Genomic DNA, 15,195 nt, shown 5'->3' on the forward strand with positions numbered 1-15,195 from the left:
GCCCCAGCCAGGGCCATGGGAAAACAGGCAGACGTGTTTGGGAGAAGGGGCTTAGGTTCTCCTGGAGCCAGGGGATGCTGTGGGCCACTCCATGCAGGGCTGGGCCTCCCACCCAAGGAGATCATGTGAAAGGCTGCAGCAGGCACAGGGCATCTCTTCCCTCTCCACCCTTGCAAGAGCCAACACAGACACATCTAGACGGCAGCACATGGGAGCTGTGGGAAGGAATTAATGGGGGATCCTGGGCCCCACAGGAGTGCAGTGTCAGGTAAACAGCATGGCTGGATAGGTGGGTATGGGGGTGATGCCCCTAGAAAGAGGGTGCTGTGGGCTCAGCCCACAAGATGCAAGGCTAACTCAACACCAGGGTCTGCCCAGGGCCAGGACAGGGGTGCCAAAGAGAGCCCTGTGGGAGCTGGCATACCAGGAAGGCACAGAGCATGTAGAAGCTGATGAAATAGAAGTAGGCGAAGCCTGTGCCACAGGTGTACTCCTCGCCCTCGGCAAAGTCTGACTCAGGGTCGCACAGCTTGCCGTAGCTGCAGTCCAGCAGGATCTCCTGCCAGGCCTCACCGGTGGCACACCTGAGGAGAGGGGATGCCAGCTGATCCCTGCCTGTCTTGGACATGAGCTGGGCATGCAGGGAGGCGAATGGGGAGCCACTGGGAAAGGAGCAGTCAGGATCCTGAGCTTGCTGTGGGGAGTCTGCTATTCAAAGCTCTGAAGTGAAGTGTTTGGAGTCAAGGAAAGCCTTGGGCTGAGCTTTTGCTTCCCCTGGAGCATCCTCACAATTCACAAATTAAAATCCAGTCTGGGAAGGAAACATTCAGAATAGGAACCCCAAAGTGTCCCTCTTTCCTGCAGCTCAGCCACACCAGGCAAACCAACAGCCACTCCTGAAATGCTTCCACTGCTGCAAGACATTTTTCTGTATGGCAAAAAAGAAATCAGCTACAGAAATGCTGATCTCCCTCACTCCAAGCTGGTGGGCTCCCAGGCCAACTCTGAGCCCAGCTCCCTTCTAAGTGGCTTGCTTGCCAAGACAAGACTGACCTGAAGAGCAGCAGCACAGCTTGTGGAAAGGTTTGGAAGTTGTTGTTTCGGTTGATCTGCGTCCCGTCCACCATGGCGATCTTCCCAAACATCTGTAAACCACATTGTCAGGTCCCCAGCACCCTTTCTCAGGCACTGACCACCCTCCAGAGCACCCCTGTCCCTGAGCTCCTCTTCCTCATTTACTTGGTTTGGGTGTCCCCAAAAGAGACTGAGATGGAGGTGTGAGTGCTCTGGGGTTCATGAGTTTCTTGGACATTCCTGCCTATGCTGAAAATGCTCCTGTCTATGCTGCACTTCATCTGGGCCAAGAAGACAAGGTCTTACGAACCAGGCACAAGCACTGGTGACTGTGTGTCTAGGTTGTTCCGTTGACTCTGAAAGTGCTATTTGCTGTGTGCCTCAGTTGCCCTAGCTGCAGCCTAGGGATGGGAGGAGGCTGGTGGGGCTGTAAGCATCCTTGGAGACCAGGGTAAAATGGTCCCATTATGTGCAAAGTCCCAGGGAGTGCCTGGCAGAGGACCTAGTCCCTCTCCATCCCATCTCACTGGATGCTACCAGGCTCAGGGCATCTATTCAAGACCAAATCCCATCCCTGTGCCTCTCACCTGCATCCCGATCACAGCATAGATGAAAAAAAGCATCACAATCAGCAGGGCTACGTAGGGCAGAGCCTGTGACAAAAGGACCATGGCTCATGTGAGACACCAGCCCAGCATCAAGGCGTCCCAGGCACAGGAGGTTGGGTCTGGAGCTACTGCGTGAGGCCAGCATCCAGGCCTCCATGTCGGGAGGGGACAGCTTACTTTCTGCCTGCTCCTCTAACCGCCCTCCCACTAGCCCCACTCTTCAATTCTCATGCATGGGAGGCTTATGCCAACCCCCAAGGGAGCACCAGGTCTCTGCAGCTGGGATGAAGGCCGAGTACAACCCAGGGATGCCCAGGGCTGAGGGAGCTGCCCAGGCTTAGGGGCTGTGTGCTGACATGCTGCAGCATGCCCTTGGGCTACCCAATTGGTGCAGAGCCCAGCCTTGCTGGGACCAGGGCTGATGGGCCCTGGCAGGCCCTGCCTGCTTGCTCAGCCCAGCTTTGACATATTGTGGTGTCAGCCAGGGAGACCCCCACATCTTCCCACCCATACAGGCAATGTTCTCCTACACAGCACAAGCCCCTGGTCCAGTCTGAGGCCAGCAGCCTGCCGGCACTGGAGCTTTCCTCCTCTGCCTGGTGAGGACAGACTGCTCACCCAGTTAGCCTGAGGATCAGAGCTTGCTGCCAGCCCAAGGCATGTGCTTGTCTGGGAGGGGAGTACTGTTCCTCACATACCTGGAAGGACTTGATAAACGTCCACAGGAGGGTCCTGACACCTTCCCCCCGGCTCAGCAGCTTCACCAGCCGCATCACCCGGAACAGTCGGAAGAAAGTGATGGAGACGCGGGAGTTGTCATCAGAGTCCTGCAGGCAGAGCACAACACTTGGAGGGCAGTGGGTGCTGATGCCTCCAGGCAGACAAGGGGGGGTCCAGGTCCTGGTGGGGGGGAAGGGTAACAAGATTTCCCCCTCCCCTCCAGCCACCAGTCATGGTCCTCACAGCCCCTGCCTGCACAGAGGACCAGACTGTAAAGAGGATGTGCTGGCACATCCCCTCCAGCCTTCCCAATGAGTTCATCTCCCCCACCCCATTGCCTCACATCTCTGACCCCCAGGGCAGAGACACCTGGTTATGGGTATGAGAGCAATCCTGTTAGCTAAGGGGACGAGACACTGCAGGGAGAAAGGCATGCTGTAATGCAGGTTGGGAGAGCTGTGCTGTTCACCGCACACCAGACAGGGCCACTCAAGGACAGGCTCAGGTCCCTCCAGGCTCTTGGCCAGTATGCACCATATGGGACGCCCCCACCGCAGGGCCCATTTGTAAGGTGAGCTGTAGGCTAGGCACCAGGCACATGAAGGGTTAATTATGGCTGTTTAAGCACAGAAAGGTTGGTTTGAGAATGCCCCAGCAGGGCTTTCATGGACCAAAGGAGGGACTGAAGGCAGGGTGGCTCTGGGGCAGCGCTGCCCAGTGTCACCCCTACCTGCAGTGATGCCTACTCTCTTGGGGTGGTTGCAGGCCTCCTCCCTTACAGGGCTGAACAGCCATGTCCCAGGGCTGGGGATTCCTGGGTTCAGGGCAGAACGGTTAGGCAGGAAGGGAGCCAGCAGGCACAGCTCCTTGGCTCAGAGTGACAGGTTTTGTCTGGGAGGACCTGGGACATTGGCAGTTGGAGATGCTGGGGGCTCGGTCACCTGCTTACTTGGTTGCTCCAGCATGGCACAGCCTCAGCCCCAGCCTATGCCACCAGGAACCATGAGCAGATCATCCTGGCCTCCGCCAGGCACTGTCCAGCCCGACTCCATCACCGCTTGGGATGCCTTTCCCACTGCCTCCTTGGCCTCCCACAGCTTTACTGCTGCTGCTGGATGCCCCTCACTCCCAACATCCAGCCCACCCACTCCCAGCTATTACAGGGCAACAAAATCCAGCTGTGAATTCCCCTCCCAGCAGCTCCAGTTTCCCCAGTCTGGCATTTCTGAGTTTCCAGGGCTTCACTGGAAAGCACAGTCTCCTCTCCCTACTCCTTTCTTTTGCCTTTCACTCTGCTAGTGCCTAGCACTTGCCCAGCGAGCGTGGTGGTCAAGAACATCTCACCAGCTCCCGTGCACCATGTCCCCACTGCCAGGACCTGGGCAGTGCCCAGCAAAGGCCAGCTTGCCCTCTGGTGTTCCCAGTACTAGGGCCCTGGGAACCCTGGGAAGAGGTTCCAGTGCATGGGACCCTGCAGCCAGCCCCTCCCCATTTTCAGAGCTCCTACAGGAGCTCCTATGGGCCAACCCAGGACACCACCACCCCACTGCACCCTCATGGTGGTCTCAGCCACCAGCACAGGGCTTGGTCCACTCAGCTCCCCAGCACATCAGGCCAGCAGCTACAGGACACACACAGCTGGCTCCCTAGGGGAAGGCACAGCACAAGAGTTGCTCCTCTAACCATTTCTCCAGCTAACAGTGTCAGAGGCTGCATTTGCTCAGGCAAATCCCTTCAGGCCTTACACAGACAGAGTGATGGTCAGAGGAACTAAGGCCAATTGACCTGCCCTCAACAGCCAAGGACACCTTTGTTAGATGCTCCTTTCAGGTCAGATGTTGCAGTGCCGATGGGGTGGCATGGTGGAGGGCAGGGCTGGGCTAGCAGATGGACCCAGGAGGGCTGGGGAACAGCCCGGTACGTCTCAGGGTGGGAAGGGGTGTCTGTGTGTAGGGTGTCTTGCCCCAAGTCCCTCTCAGCAAGGGGGAGAGCTACACCCCAGACAGAGCAGCTGGGTCTGGTGTGTCTTAATGACATGCAGGACACATGCAAACACCAGCTACAGGCACGCTGGCATGGCCATGGGCAGTGAAGGGGAGAGGGGCACTGCAAGCACATGCAGCTGATATTTACAATGCTATCACAGCCTCCGCCGAGGCAGTACAATCCACCACTGGATGCAAGAACAGTCTGTCAAGAGAACAAGAGAGTCAGCAGAAGTGAGGCAGGAATGAGAGGGAGGAAGGGATGGGTGGTTGCAGAAGAAGAAGACATAGACACAGAAGAGAGTAAGATGGAAATTGGGGGCGAGAGGAGGAGCATAGGGGAAGGACAGGCAGAGAGACCCACTGTCACTTGGGCTCACAGACAAAGTGACATGACTTTTGAGGGGCAGAGGCAGCAGATGGATGGCCAGGGAAACACACTGATCATGAGGGATTACCCACTTCTGTGCCCCACTGCATCTCACCTGCTGTGACAAACCTCAGGACTGTGTAGTTTTGCTGCCTCCCACGGACACCCCCAGGGCTGTGGCAGTTGGGATCTGGGGGCAAGCTGACCAGCTCAAGCCAACCCACAGCTCCTCCGCAGGAAGCTGGGTTGCTCTCAGCACGGCTGCTTGGACACCAAGACAAAACTAGTACAGGTTTGCTGGGAGCGAGCACTGACACTGGTAGTCCCATGTGTCAGTAGGAGGCAAACCACTGCCCAGCACCATTCACCCACTAACCGAGAGGCAGGAACTGCTGGTCTGCATGCACATTGGCACACACAGGGCACACGCATTCACACACAGAGGAGTGCTCGCTCACGCACACACACACATGCATACAAACCTTGAGGCTCCTAAAGCTAGCTGGAGACACACTCCTCTCTGCAGAGAGCCTAGGATACTCTGGGGCAGGGGGGACTCCTTCTCAGTGCAGACACCAACACCTGACCCTCGATGGGGTGGCCCAGTCCCAGTGCCCCCTGCAGAGACCAGGCTTGCTCCTGGGGGTCCAGCCAGTGATTGCAAGAGGCTTTGGGTAGGCCAGAAGGGTCAGCCCTTGCAAAGAGGCTGACCTTCCAGGGCAGGCAGTGGCAGGAGTGACATAGCAGCATGGACACTGCCAGCCCCCTACACTTCAGAGCTTGGGGTAGCACTGCCAGAGGGGCCCCGATCCCTACTTCCCTCTTGCCCCAGACCCCTCAATACCCCCTGGGATCTGGGGGAACTCAATGATTGAACAGCTGTGAGGATCTGGCTGTGGTGGCTAGCAGAGGGCTCCTGACAGCACAACTCTCCCCACCACTTCACCCTGACAGCCACACACAGAGACATAAGGGAGGAGAAAAGATGCAGAATGGAAAGAGAGAGGAGGAGAGGACAGACTTTGCAAACCAGAGTTGTGCGCCTGGATGCCACCAGGAATGGCTCGGCTGCTGCAAGCTGTCACCCACCACCCCTGCCCTGCGGTGCAGGCTTGTTTTGTGAAGGCCACCCTCCTGAAAACACTGTAGCCCTCAACGTCTGCCTGCGCCAGCAAGGTGATCTATGATGAGTGCAGTGGCTGCAAACAGCTCCTGGGGACTGGAGGTAACAGACCCACCCTGCACTCCCTCAGCAGGGAGGAGACTTACGGGAAGGGGAGGGGAGGTTGCCCTGCCCCTCCTAATTCTAATCCCCCTGCACATCACTGGATGGCTGGGAAAAGCTTGGCAATGCTGGTAGAGATGTGGGCTGGATGGAAAAGAAAGCACATGGAGGAAGGGTGGGGAAGCCATGAGGGGCTCTGCTCTCAGAAGGGGACATAGATGGTCACTGGGGCATGAGACTTGCCAGAGCAGGACTGCCTGTGACAGAGGTCCCTGAAGAGCTTGGGGGACTGGGACAGGAGACCAGCACCCTTAGTGCTCCAGCATCCAGACCTGGGGGAGAGGACCAGGGAAGCTCAGGCCATATAGGACCATTCTTGAAATCCTGCCTGGCCTTCTGCACAGCCCTGCCACTCCCAATGGCATTATGGCACACAGAGCACAACACCTGGGTCAGCCCCTGCCAGCCCAGCCAGGGCACTGGACTCCTCCAGGTGCCTGTGACCTGTGTCTCTGGGCATCCCCACAGACCCATGGCCGAACACAGCAGCACTTTGGCATCTGTGACAACTGACCCAGTCTCTCGCTCCACAGGGACTGAAAATCTCTGCCCAGTGCAGGGCCTTGAGCACCCTTTGAACTTCATTTCTGCGTGACAACAGGATGGGGAAGGAGGAAATGATACCCGACAGGCAATGGGAAACCAGCTCACAGGTGCAGAGAGCTGGGGGGCCAAGGATGGGGTCTTGGAGTACCCAGTGACAGATGAAAGCTGCTGGCACTGGCATGAAATCTGGGAGCTTGTCAAGGCTGAGAAGCCCAGAGGCTAGAGGACGGTAGTATAGAAGTGCAGGGCTGTGTAGGGAGAAGCCTGTTGCTGTCACAGGGAAGGAAGCTGGATGGTTTTGCTCATCCCAGCTCTGTGAGGCCTGGACCATCCTCCAGAAAAGAAGGTGACTCACACCAAGGACTCCCGAACACCCTCTCCTCCCCGGCACAGAGAATGGCTGAAGGTCACCCTGTGCAGGGGTGGCAGCGGCAGCAGCTCTGCCAGACACAGCCCTGCAGTGCATCAGAGCTGGCAAGACCTGCTCCTGAGAGGAGACGGCATGCAAAGTCACTAGAGAGGGTTAATCTATAATCTACTCGATCCTACAGCTGCTTCTGAGTTACCATCAGATCTACTAAATGCAGCACACGATCTCCTGGTGCAGAAGGGCATTTTCAGTGCTAGACACCAGGTGTGGATGTCCCAGTGCTATGAAAGGCAGTGGCACGCTGGCTTCCTAGCACTGCTCTGAAAATGCTCCCAGCAGAGCGCTTACCATATAGCCACTGCCTGCAGCCACCCAGCCACGCAGTTTATATGGTGTAGAGCTTCTGAAATAGTCTATAGAGTATACACATGCACACATATACAGTCAGTATGCGTATATGTGTTGATTACTGTATAAAGGGACACACGCAAAGCAAATGCCTTGATATTTGATGTGTCTGATCCTCTCCTAGCATGGGACAGCAGTGTCCCGTGGGTACAGGGAGCTGTGGGGACCCTTTTTCTTCCCACCTGCACCAATCTGAGGCTGGATGCATGGGTGACTGCTTGTCCAAGCGTGTGCATGGGAAAGACAATCAGGGTGAGTGGGGCAGGGGCTGGCACGCGTCCTGCTGCTCGTGGTCCAATCCTGAGTGAGTACACTGTCTACCATAGGATCCCAGTGCCTACAGATTCAGGGGATGGGAGAGGAGGGAGCTGTGTGACATGTCAGCCAGCCAGGGATGGTCCCCTATGTTTAAGCAGTGCTTTAAGGTCCACAGTGCCACGGCTGTGATCTCCACACACTCATCTGGCTGATCCTGGCTTGTCCCTCCTCAAAACCAAGCAGAGCAGGGAGAGAGGAGAGGACACCAACGCTCTGCAGAGCTGGATGCCACACCAGCATCCCTGTCTCGCCCCAGGGCAGGTGCTGCAGCACAGCCTCAGGCAGGTGCCGGCAGCAGTGTTCTGCAGGGACACCCTTGTGCCCAAGTAGCCCGACACTTACGTCAATCTCGCTAAGGATGACATCAATGATGCTGCCAATCACTATGAGGAAGTCGAAGACGTTCCAGGGGTCCCCAAAGTAGCCCTGCCAGGGAAGAGCCAGAGAAGAGGAGTGAACATCCAAGGGTTAAGTCAAGGAGAGAGATGCTGGAGCCCAGAGGAAGGATCATCAGTGACCTCTGGCACCTCAGGTAGAGCCAGAAGGGATGGTGGTCAGACCTTGTACCCTCTGGTCAATTGTTTGGTCCTGTCTTGCAATGGTGTGAAATGAGGAGAGTGGATCAAGGTGGCTAGAGCTATGACCCCACCAGTGACAGAAGACCCTGAAGATAGGAACAATGGCCAGCTCGATTGGGTTGGATTTGGCTAGCAAGGGTAGCCCTGACAAACAGTAGTCCTTCCAGAAACTCACAGGTCCTGCACATGGGGGTCCCCAAGGGTCTCACAAGGACAAGTTCTCTGGAGTTGCAGGCCTGGAGGTGTTTGTACTTGAGAGATGCCAAATGCAGGGTAAATGGACCCCCCTGGACTGGCCTGAGGTCCTCTCCTGCTCTCCTGATCATGCCCTCCTCTCACCTTGGCTTTAAAGGCCATGAGCTTGAGGATCATCTCCAGGGTGAAGAGGATGGTGAAGGCCACATTGAGGATGTCTGAGATGTGGTTCATTTCTGCAGACTGATTGTAATGCTGAGGAGAAGGCAGAAGGAGCCATGTTAGCCCACGGTAGGTCCAGACTCTGTTGTGAGCTCAGAGGTGCGTACTGGATGCAGATCCCCTTCCCACAGACCTACGGCTCAGCAATGGTCATCAAAAAGGAAATTTCCCCTCTGCAGACCCTTCTATGGGATCCCCACCTCCAACCAGTCCCACTTTGGCCCTATCCCCAGGGGTGCTGAGCACACACCACGAGCTTTGCTGTGTAGGAAAGACCTCCACCCCAGAAACTCTCTTGGAGGTGGTAGGGCTGAGCTAGCCCATCCACTGCTGTGGACAGCCCTCCACCACCCATGGTGGGCACTGTGCCCCTTACCTGCATGCCCAGGCAGATGGTGTTCAGCAGGATCAGGAAGAACATGAGGTACTCAAAGTAGGAGGAGGTGACCACATACCAGATCTGGTACTGGTAGGGGTTCTTGGGGATGTAGCGCCGCAGTGGGCGAGCCTTCAGCGCATACTGCACACACTGGCGCTGGGGAGGGGAGGGCAGGTGTGATCCCACAGTGAGGCACAGGGCAGTGCCAGGGGTACAGGCACAGAGTCAGCACCACCAGCAACACTGCACGTCCCCACAGACACAAGTTGGATCCCTCCCTTCTCTCTCAGCCCAGCGACATGGGCCAGGGACAGTGATGGTTCAAGTTATCTGCTGTGCCTTCTGCAAATACACCCCCAGACCACTCACATGGGACCAAGTTTCCAAAGCCACCACTTGGCTCCAAAGATTGCCATGCTCCCCTCATACCTACCCCTCCAGTCCTGAGCCTGCCTGGTTATCACGGCACTTTCCCAGGGTCTCTCAGGACAGGGCCAAGAGCAGCCTGAAGACATCACATGAACCAGAGGTGAAGGGGCACTGAGTTTTCTCTCTGCACCTGAGAGGTGCTGAGCAGGCCCTTCCCTCCCCAGCAGGCCAGGGCCATCTCTGCTGGGTTCACGTGCAGCTCATATCACCCCCGGCACCCTCAGCTCAAGGTGCCCATGCTGCCTCTGCAGGCTTGCACAGCGCTTGAGCATGCAAACACCTCCTCTGGGCCAGCAGGCATCCCTGTCTAGCTGTCCTCCCCAGCACGTGCCACATCGTCTGCCAATGCTAGTCTCGCTTCTGCTGCTTTCAACCTTGATGTCCCCAGCCAGAATCACAGCATGACAGCATCACAGAAGGGCTGACAGTGGAAGGTGCCTCTAGTCAAAGTCCCCTGCCCAAAGCAGGGCCAGCTAGAACATGTTGCCCAGGACTGTGTCTTGTTGGGCTTTGAATACCTCCAAAGATGGAGACTTCACAGCCTCTCTGGGCAACCTGTTCCAGTGCTTGACCACCCTCACCACAAAAAATGATTTTTTTGATGTTTAAATGGAATTTCTTGTTTTCTTCAGTTTGTGCCCGTTGCCTTTTGTCCTGTCACTGGGTACAACTGAAAAGAGCCTGGTGCCATCTTCTTTACACCTCCCATTAGGTATTTATACACCTAGGTAAGATCCCTATGAGCCTTCTCTTCTCAACACCAGACCCAGCTCTCAGCCTCTCCTTGTATGACAGATGCTCCAGACCCTCAATCATCTCAGGGCCCTTTGCTGGACTCACTCCAGTACGTCCATGTCACTTTTGTACTGAGGAGCCCAGAACTGGGCACAACCCTCTGCTCCAGTTCAGTATGGGCACGCTACCTGCACCAGAAGGCCCACTCCCTGGTTCTGGTCCACTCTGCCCTTCCCTGGAAGGGTTGCGTTGTGCAAGGCACGGGTCCAGCTGATCCTGCCCCAGCAGCGAACAGACCTGGGGCAGGTTCAACTCATCTGCGCCAGTAGTGCCACCACTAAGGGCTGATCCAAATCAGCCAGCCCCAGCAGTGCCAGATCCAGGGCTGGTCCACCTTGCCCTGTCCCAGCAGTCCCATTACCTGGTTCTTGTCCAGCTCACAGTTCTTGTACTCGCTCTCCCCCTGCTCCTGGAAGGTGACAATGACAAAGCCCACAAAGATATTCATCATGAAGAAGGCAATGAGAATGATGTAGATGATGAAGAACATTGCAATCTCCACCCGGTAGTTGTAGACAGGGCCTGTATCCTCAGCATTAGTGTCAATGGCCATGTATAGCAGCCTGCAGGAGGAAAAGCAAGGCAACAGAGATCCTAATTAGGTGGGAAAGACCATCTCTCCTCTGGAAGGTTACAGAGAGTGCTGGGGACATCCCAAATCCAACAACAGCAGGACAGGGCTGCTGGGATGACCTTGTCAGCCCCACAGCCACTGCCAGGATGGCTAGCCCTGCTTCTCAGCCTGGGCAGCTCTTCTTCCTTTACCATGGTAAAGGCCTGTGGCAGTGACCTGCTCCCAGCACAGACCTGTTCCTTGGCAGGCCCCCCACACAGCCAGACTCACTCTGGCCAGCCCTCGAAGGTGGAGACAGTGAAAAGTGACATCATGGCTGAGAAGACATTGTCGAAGTGGAAGTTGCTGTGCAACCAGACACGCTCCTGTAGCTCAATCTGCGTGGGGTCTCCGTCCACGTAGTTGATGAAATAACCCCTGCAGCAGAAAAGATGTGGTGCTTACTGGGCAGGGCCTCCTTCAGCCCACCTGCTGCAGTGCTAGCCCAGGGCTCTTTGGTCCCTGGGAGTAGAGGATAGCCCTGTGCTTTTTCCTGATTTACCCTAGGGTGAGGGGGAACAGCAGCAGACCTCAGCTCCACTTTTTGGATGCAACATCCCCATGCAGGAACACAAGTGGCGCCCGCCACACACACCACTCCCATCCCTGGCCACTGCCCTGCTGGTGCTGGGCTGCAGAGAGCTCTTACCTGCACTCCTTCTCTGTCATCTTGGATGGATCTGTGCATCTGTAGAACTTGCCCTGCATTTAACAGCGATCAAAAGAGGCTATGATTTTGCTGTGACTTCAGAAGCCCTGGGAAGTTTTGACTTTTTCACAGCCCACAGTCAGTCCCCACCCTGCCTCTGTGCTGACTCTGGCCCCTGCCTCACACCACCACCGGCTTCCCCACTCTACATGCCAATGCAACCCAGTTCACAGGGTGTTTCATGAGCCATGGCAGACCCTGGGGTCAATCCCAGGCTGAGACAAGTAAATGTTGCTTAGTGATGGGAACAAATCTTCCAGGGCCCTGAGCTGAGACCTATCTAGCTCATCCTATCTGGGAGCCAACTATTCGGAAAATAGGGAAGAAAGCAGTAACCACAGAATCAACTAAAAGTTAAGGTATGCTGACAGATTTGCTCAGTCTGCAGGGAGTCCTGAAAGCTCTCCCCACGTTGGCTGGGAATTTAAGCTCAATTATTAGAACAAGGCTGAGCTCAGCCAGGGCCAGCTCTGCCTTAGAGCAGCCAAGGTGCTGTGAAAAGGAAACACTGTGCATCCAAAGCGCAGAGGAAGTCAGAAGCACTTGCCACCTTAGAAAGGGGAAACCGAGGCACTAAGTGGGGCGAGGCAGCTGGTTCCTTTACATGTGCTGTCTGGACCTGGCAGTATCCTGGGCATTTCCTGCCCTCCTCCCACAGCAGGCTCTTCTGCCAGGAGGTCTGGTGCAGGCAGTTCTTCTTGCAGAACACAGAGAGTATGGCCTGTGCTGACCTCGACACTGGGAGACACCATCCCCAAGGGCTATGACTAGAAGAGCCTGTCTAGGATATGCCTGAACAGAACGTCTCTCCTGCCCATCTGAGACACCTCTCACCTTGAAGAGCTGAACCCCGATACAGGCAAACATGAATTGCAACAATGTCGTGACGACCACAATGTTACCGATAGTCTTGATGGCCACGAACACACACTGGACCACGTGCTGTGGAGATCAAGGACAGTGCACAAATAAGTATGCCTGCGGCAAGCCTCTGCTGCGTGTCCCACACCCTCTCAACTGCAGAGATGGGCCCCAGGAAGAACAGGATCCTGCTGAGAGCGCTGGGATGGGGCAGACCCCTTCCACTGATGGGGAGAGGGAATTGGGTTCCTGGCCCTGCAAACCCCACACGGCATGATGCCTGCCACATAACCTCCTGTGAGGACTCTCATGGGCCAAGGTCCCCCAGCCCCAGCCTCCCTCTTACCTTCAGCCCCTTTGCCCTGTTAATGGCTCGCAGAGGCCTCAGCACCCTCAGCACCCGGAGGATCTTCACCACTGAGATGGCACTGGACCTGAGGAGGAAGGCAGAGCTGAGCTGGGACGATTCCCCTGCCCAGGTCAGCTTGGCACTGCCCCCCACAAGCAGCCATGGAGGCCAGGCTGGGACCAGGAGTGAGGGGCAAGGGCTGGCAGAGACATGCAGATGTCACCAAGCCACCACCCCACATAAGGCCAAGAGACATCAGCAGCTGGAAAAGCAGCTCCAAATTTAATTCCTACACAGATCTTCACCTTTGACACTCAAGGAGTTTGCTTCCCTGCCTCCCAGTTGTCCATGCCCTGTCCCCCTAAGCATGACTTTATGGACACTAACACATGGGCTAATGCCCAGCCCTTGGGCTGGCTGCTCCTTCTCCATCCAGCACAGAGAGCTGCAGCACCCCAGCTGTCCTGCCAGGCTAAACAGACCAGTGTCCACCCCGCAAAGCGTGGAGGTGCTTACTCGATTCCCATGGAGATGAGGGAGACAGCAACCACCAGCAAGTCGAGGATATTGAAGGAGTTCCTGCAGAAGGAGCCTTTGTGCAGGAAAGCACCATAGGCTGTCATCTGGAGAGCAGAAGGAGTTAGGAAAGAGGCCAGGCAGGGCTTGGGGGCATGATCCCTCCACAGGCCTGGGGTGGACAAGGCACGAGCGACTTCTCACAGCTCCATGGCCTGGGGACCCTATCCTGCTCCAACCTCTAGTTCTGCAGCCAGGCAGGAAGAGGACTTCAGCTGGAAATCCTCTGTACTGTACTGGCTGGAGACAAAACACTTCCCAGTCATTCAGCAAATTAAAGAGGAGAAGAGTAAAGAGATTTGGAGTGGGAGCAACGTGCAGCAGCTGCTTGAATTACTGTTTTACTCCACGGATTTCCATTGCTTTCTCTTTCTCAAAGTTTTTCATAAGGGCATGTCAGAATGAAAATGCTGGTGCCATGGCCCATCTGTCCCTGTGCCACAGCACAGCTGACTCGGCTGCCTGACCTCACTAGAGGGGACATATGGCCTCTGGGGCAGATCACACACCACCTAGACTGCATGAACTCTGGGGACATGAGGATCGGCCAGCAGCTTCTCCTCAGTGGGACCTCAAGCTTGCACCCAAACCCAACGAGCATGAGTGCCCATGGCCAGAACAGTCTGGACCCATGCACTGGGTCATGCGCGTGGCCAGAACCATGGGGGAGAGGGACTCACCTTCAACACGATTTCGACTGTGAAGACAGAGGTGAAACCAATGTCAAAGTATCCAAGAATCTGGGGACAGAAGCACAAGAACTGGATGAGATTTGGGTGACATGGGAAATGCTTCAGTGTGTTCAAACAATCTGGCCTTGTGGTTTTGCCATCCACTCTGTGGACTGGGGAGCCCACCTAGCTCAACAGAGCCTGCAAACCCAGTGCCAAGAAGACTCCTGAACTTCCCTCAGCTTTGCTGATTTTCCCCAGTGCGTGATCCAACCTGCAGCCTGGGACCAAGCTCTCAGTTTCCAAGTGAGTGGGGCTTGACCTGATTCACCTGAAAGCATCTGATCCCCAAAAGCACTGAGTGCCTTGGGAAGCTCTCACGTGTGACCCCCTGGTCCCTGCCAGACACTGCACTGGTACAGACCCATTTATGCCTCGTGTGGTTAGACCTGTGGCTACCACGGCTCCATGTCAGCAGCATTTCAGGGTGCTGCACACACACCAGTGGTCCAGTTTGCTACCTGTAACAGTGTGCTCCCTGCTGCTGCCCCCCCCAACCCGACCTGTATTGCCCGTAACCCTGCTCAAGTGATAACCACCAGTGGCCGTCCTAATGGATGTGTCTGGTCATGTGGATTCAGGGGAGACAAGATAACAACACAATAGCCAAGGGCTAATTTGAGTAATGTGCCTACCTAACCACGGTACTGGTCAATGTCCGACTCAAGCCAAATTTGGAAGAAACTAACATCTGTAGTTGGTATGTAAATATGACTACAAGTCAATTATCTTACTCCATAACTAGTGGACAGCCCAGGGCCTGTTGAGCTCTCCTGCATGACAGCAGGCTGGGCTGCATGTCAGGATCTCCCCTTGAGTAGAGACACCTCTCAAGGTCTTAAACCCTATCTAGTTGCAAAACGGGTTGAGATTAAAAGAGATACTGAATATAATAAAAGCCAGGGCAATAATGCTCCTAAACAACTCGTTAGATGGGCAGGGTTAATGCAAGGCATTATTAACTACAGCTGAGAAATGGGCTGGGATGATACACCAGCTGAAAAACAAAACCTGAAGCCCCAGGGAGGACATCACAAAGTAAGACCCGTGAAACAGGGAACAGAAACCAGATCA

The 15,195-nt window shown here is 55.6% G+C and overlaps 1 protein-coding gene across 7 annotated transcripts in view; it reads right to left on the minus strand.

Moving 5' to 3' along the window:
* CACNA1S (calcium voltage-gated channel subunit alpha1 S) overlaps positions 1-15,195 on the minus strand; it is a 56,364-nt gene that overhangs the window by 8,694 nt on the left and 32,475 nt on the right. For 5 of the 7 annotated variants that reach the window (XM_069771249.1, XM_069771245.1, XM_069771244.1 and 2 more), the window contains 15 exons: positions 14,071-14,130; positions 13,331-13,437; positions 12,812-12,899; positions 12,439-12,546; positions 11,545-11,597; positions 11,127-11,273; positions 10,644-10,845; positions 9,056-9,214; positions 8,602-8,712; positions 8,027-8,110; positions 4,536-4,592; positions 2,381-2,509; positions 1,662-1,727; positions 1,054-1,145; positions 425-584 (listed from right to left, as the gene is read on the minus strand). In XM_069771249.1, coding sequence (XP_069627350.1) covers positions 425-584; positions 1,054-1,145; positions 1,662-1,727; positions 2,381-2,509; positions 4,536-4,592; positions 8,027-8,110; positions 8,602-8,712; positions 9,056-9,214; positions 10,644-10,845; positions 11,127-11,273; positions 11,545-11,597; positions 12,439-12,546; positions 12,812-12,899; positions 13,331-13,437; positions 14,071-14,130 — 1,623 coding nt within the window. The remainder of the gene's footprint in view (positions 1-424; positions 585-1,053; positions 1,146-1,661; positions 1,728-2,380; positions 2,510-4,535; positions 4,593-8,026; positions 8,111-8,601; positions 8,713-9,055; positions 9,215-10,643; positions 10,846-11,126; positions 11,274-11,544; positions 11,598-12,438; positions 12,547-12,811; positions 12,900-13,330; positions 13,438-14,070; positions 14,131-15,195) is intronic. The other 2 variants (XM_069771246.1, XM_069771247.1) reach the window with 1 other exon arrangement.

This window comes from Haliaeetus albicilla, chromosome 26 (genome assembly GCF_947461875.1).
Source record: "Haliaeetus albicilla chromosome 26, bHalAlb1.1, whole genome shotgun sequence".
NCBI classification, from domain to species: Eukaryota; Metazoa; Chordata; class Aves; order Accipitriformes; family Accipitridae; genus Haliaeetus; species Haliaeetus albicilla.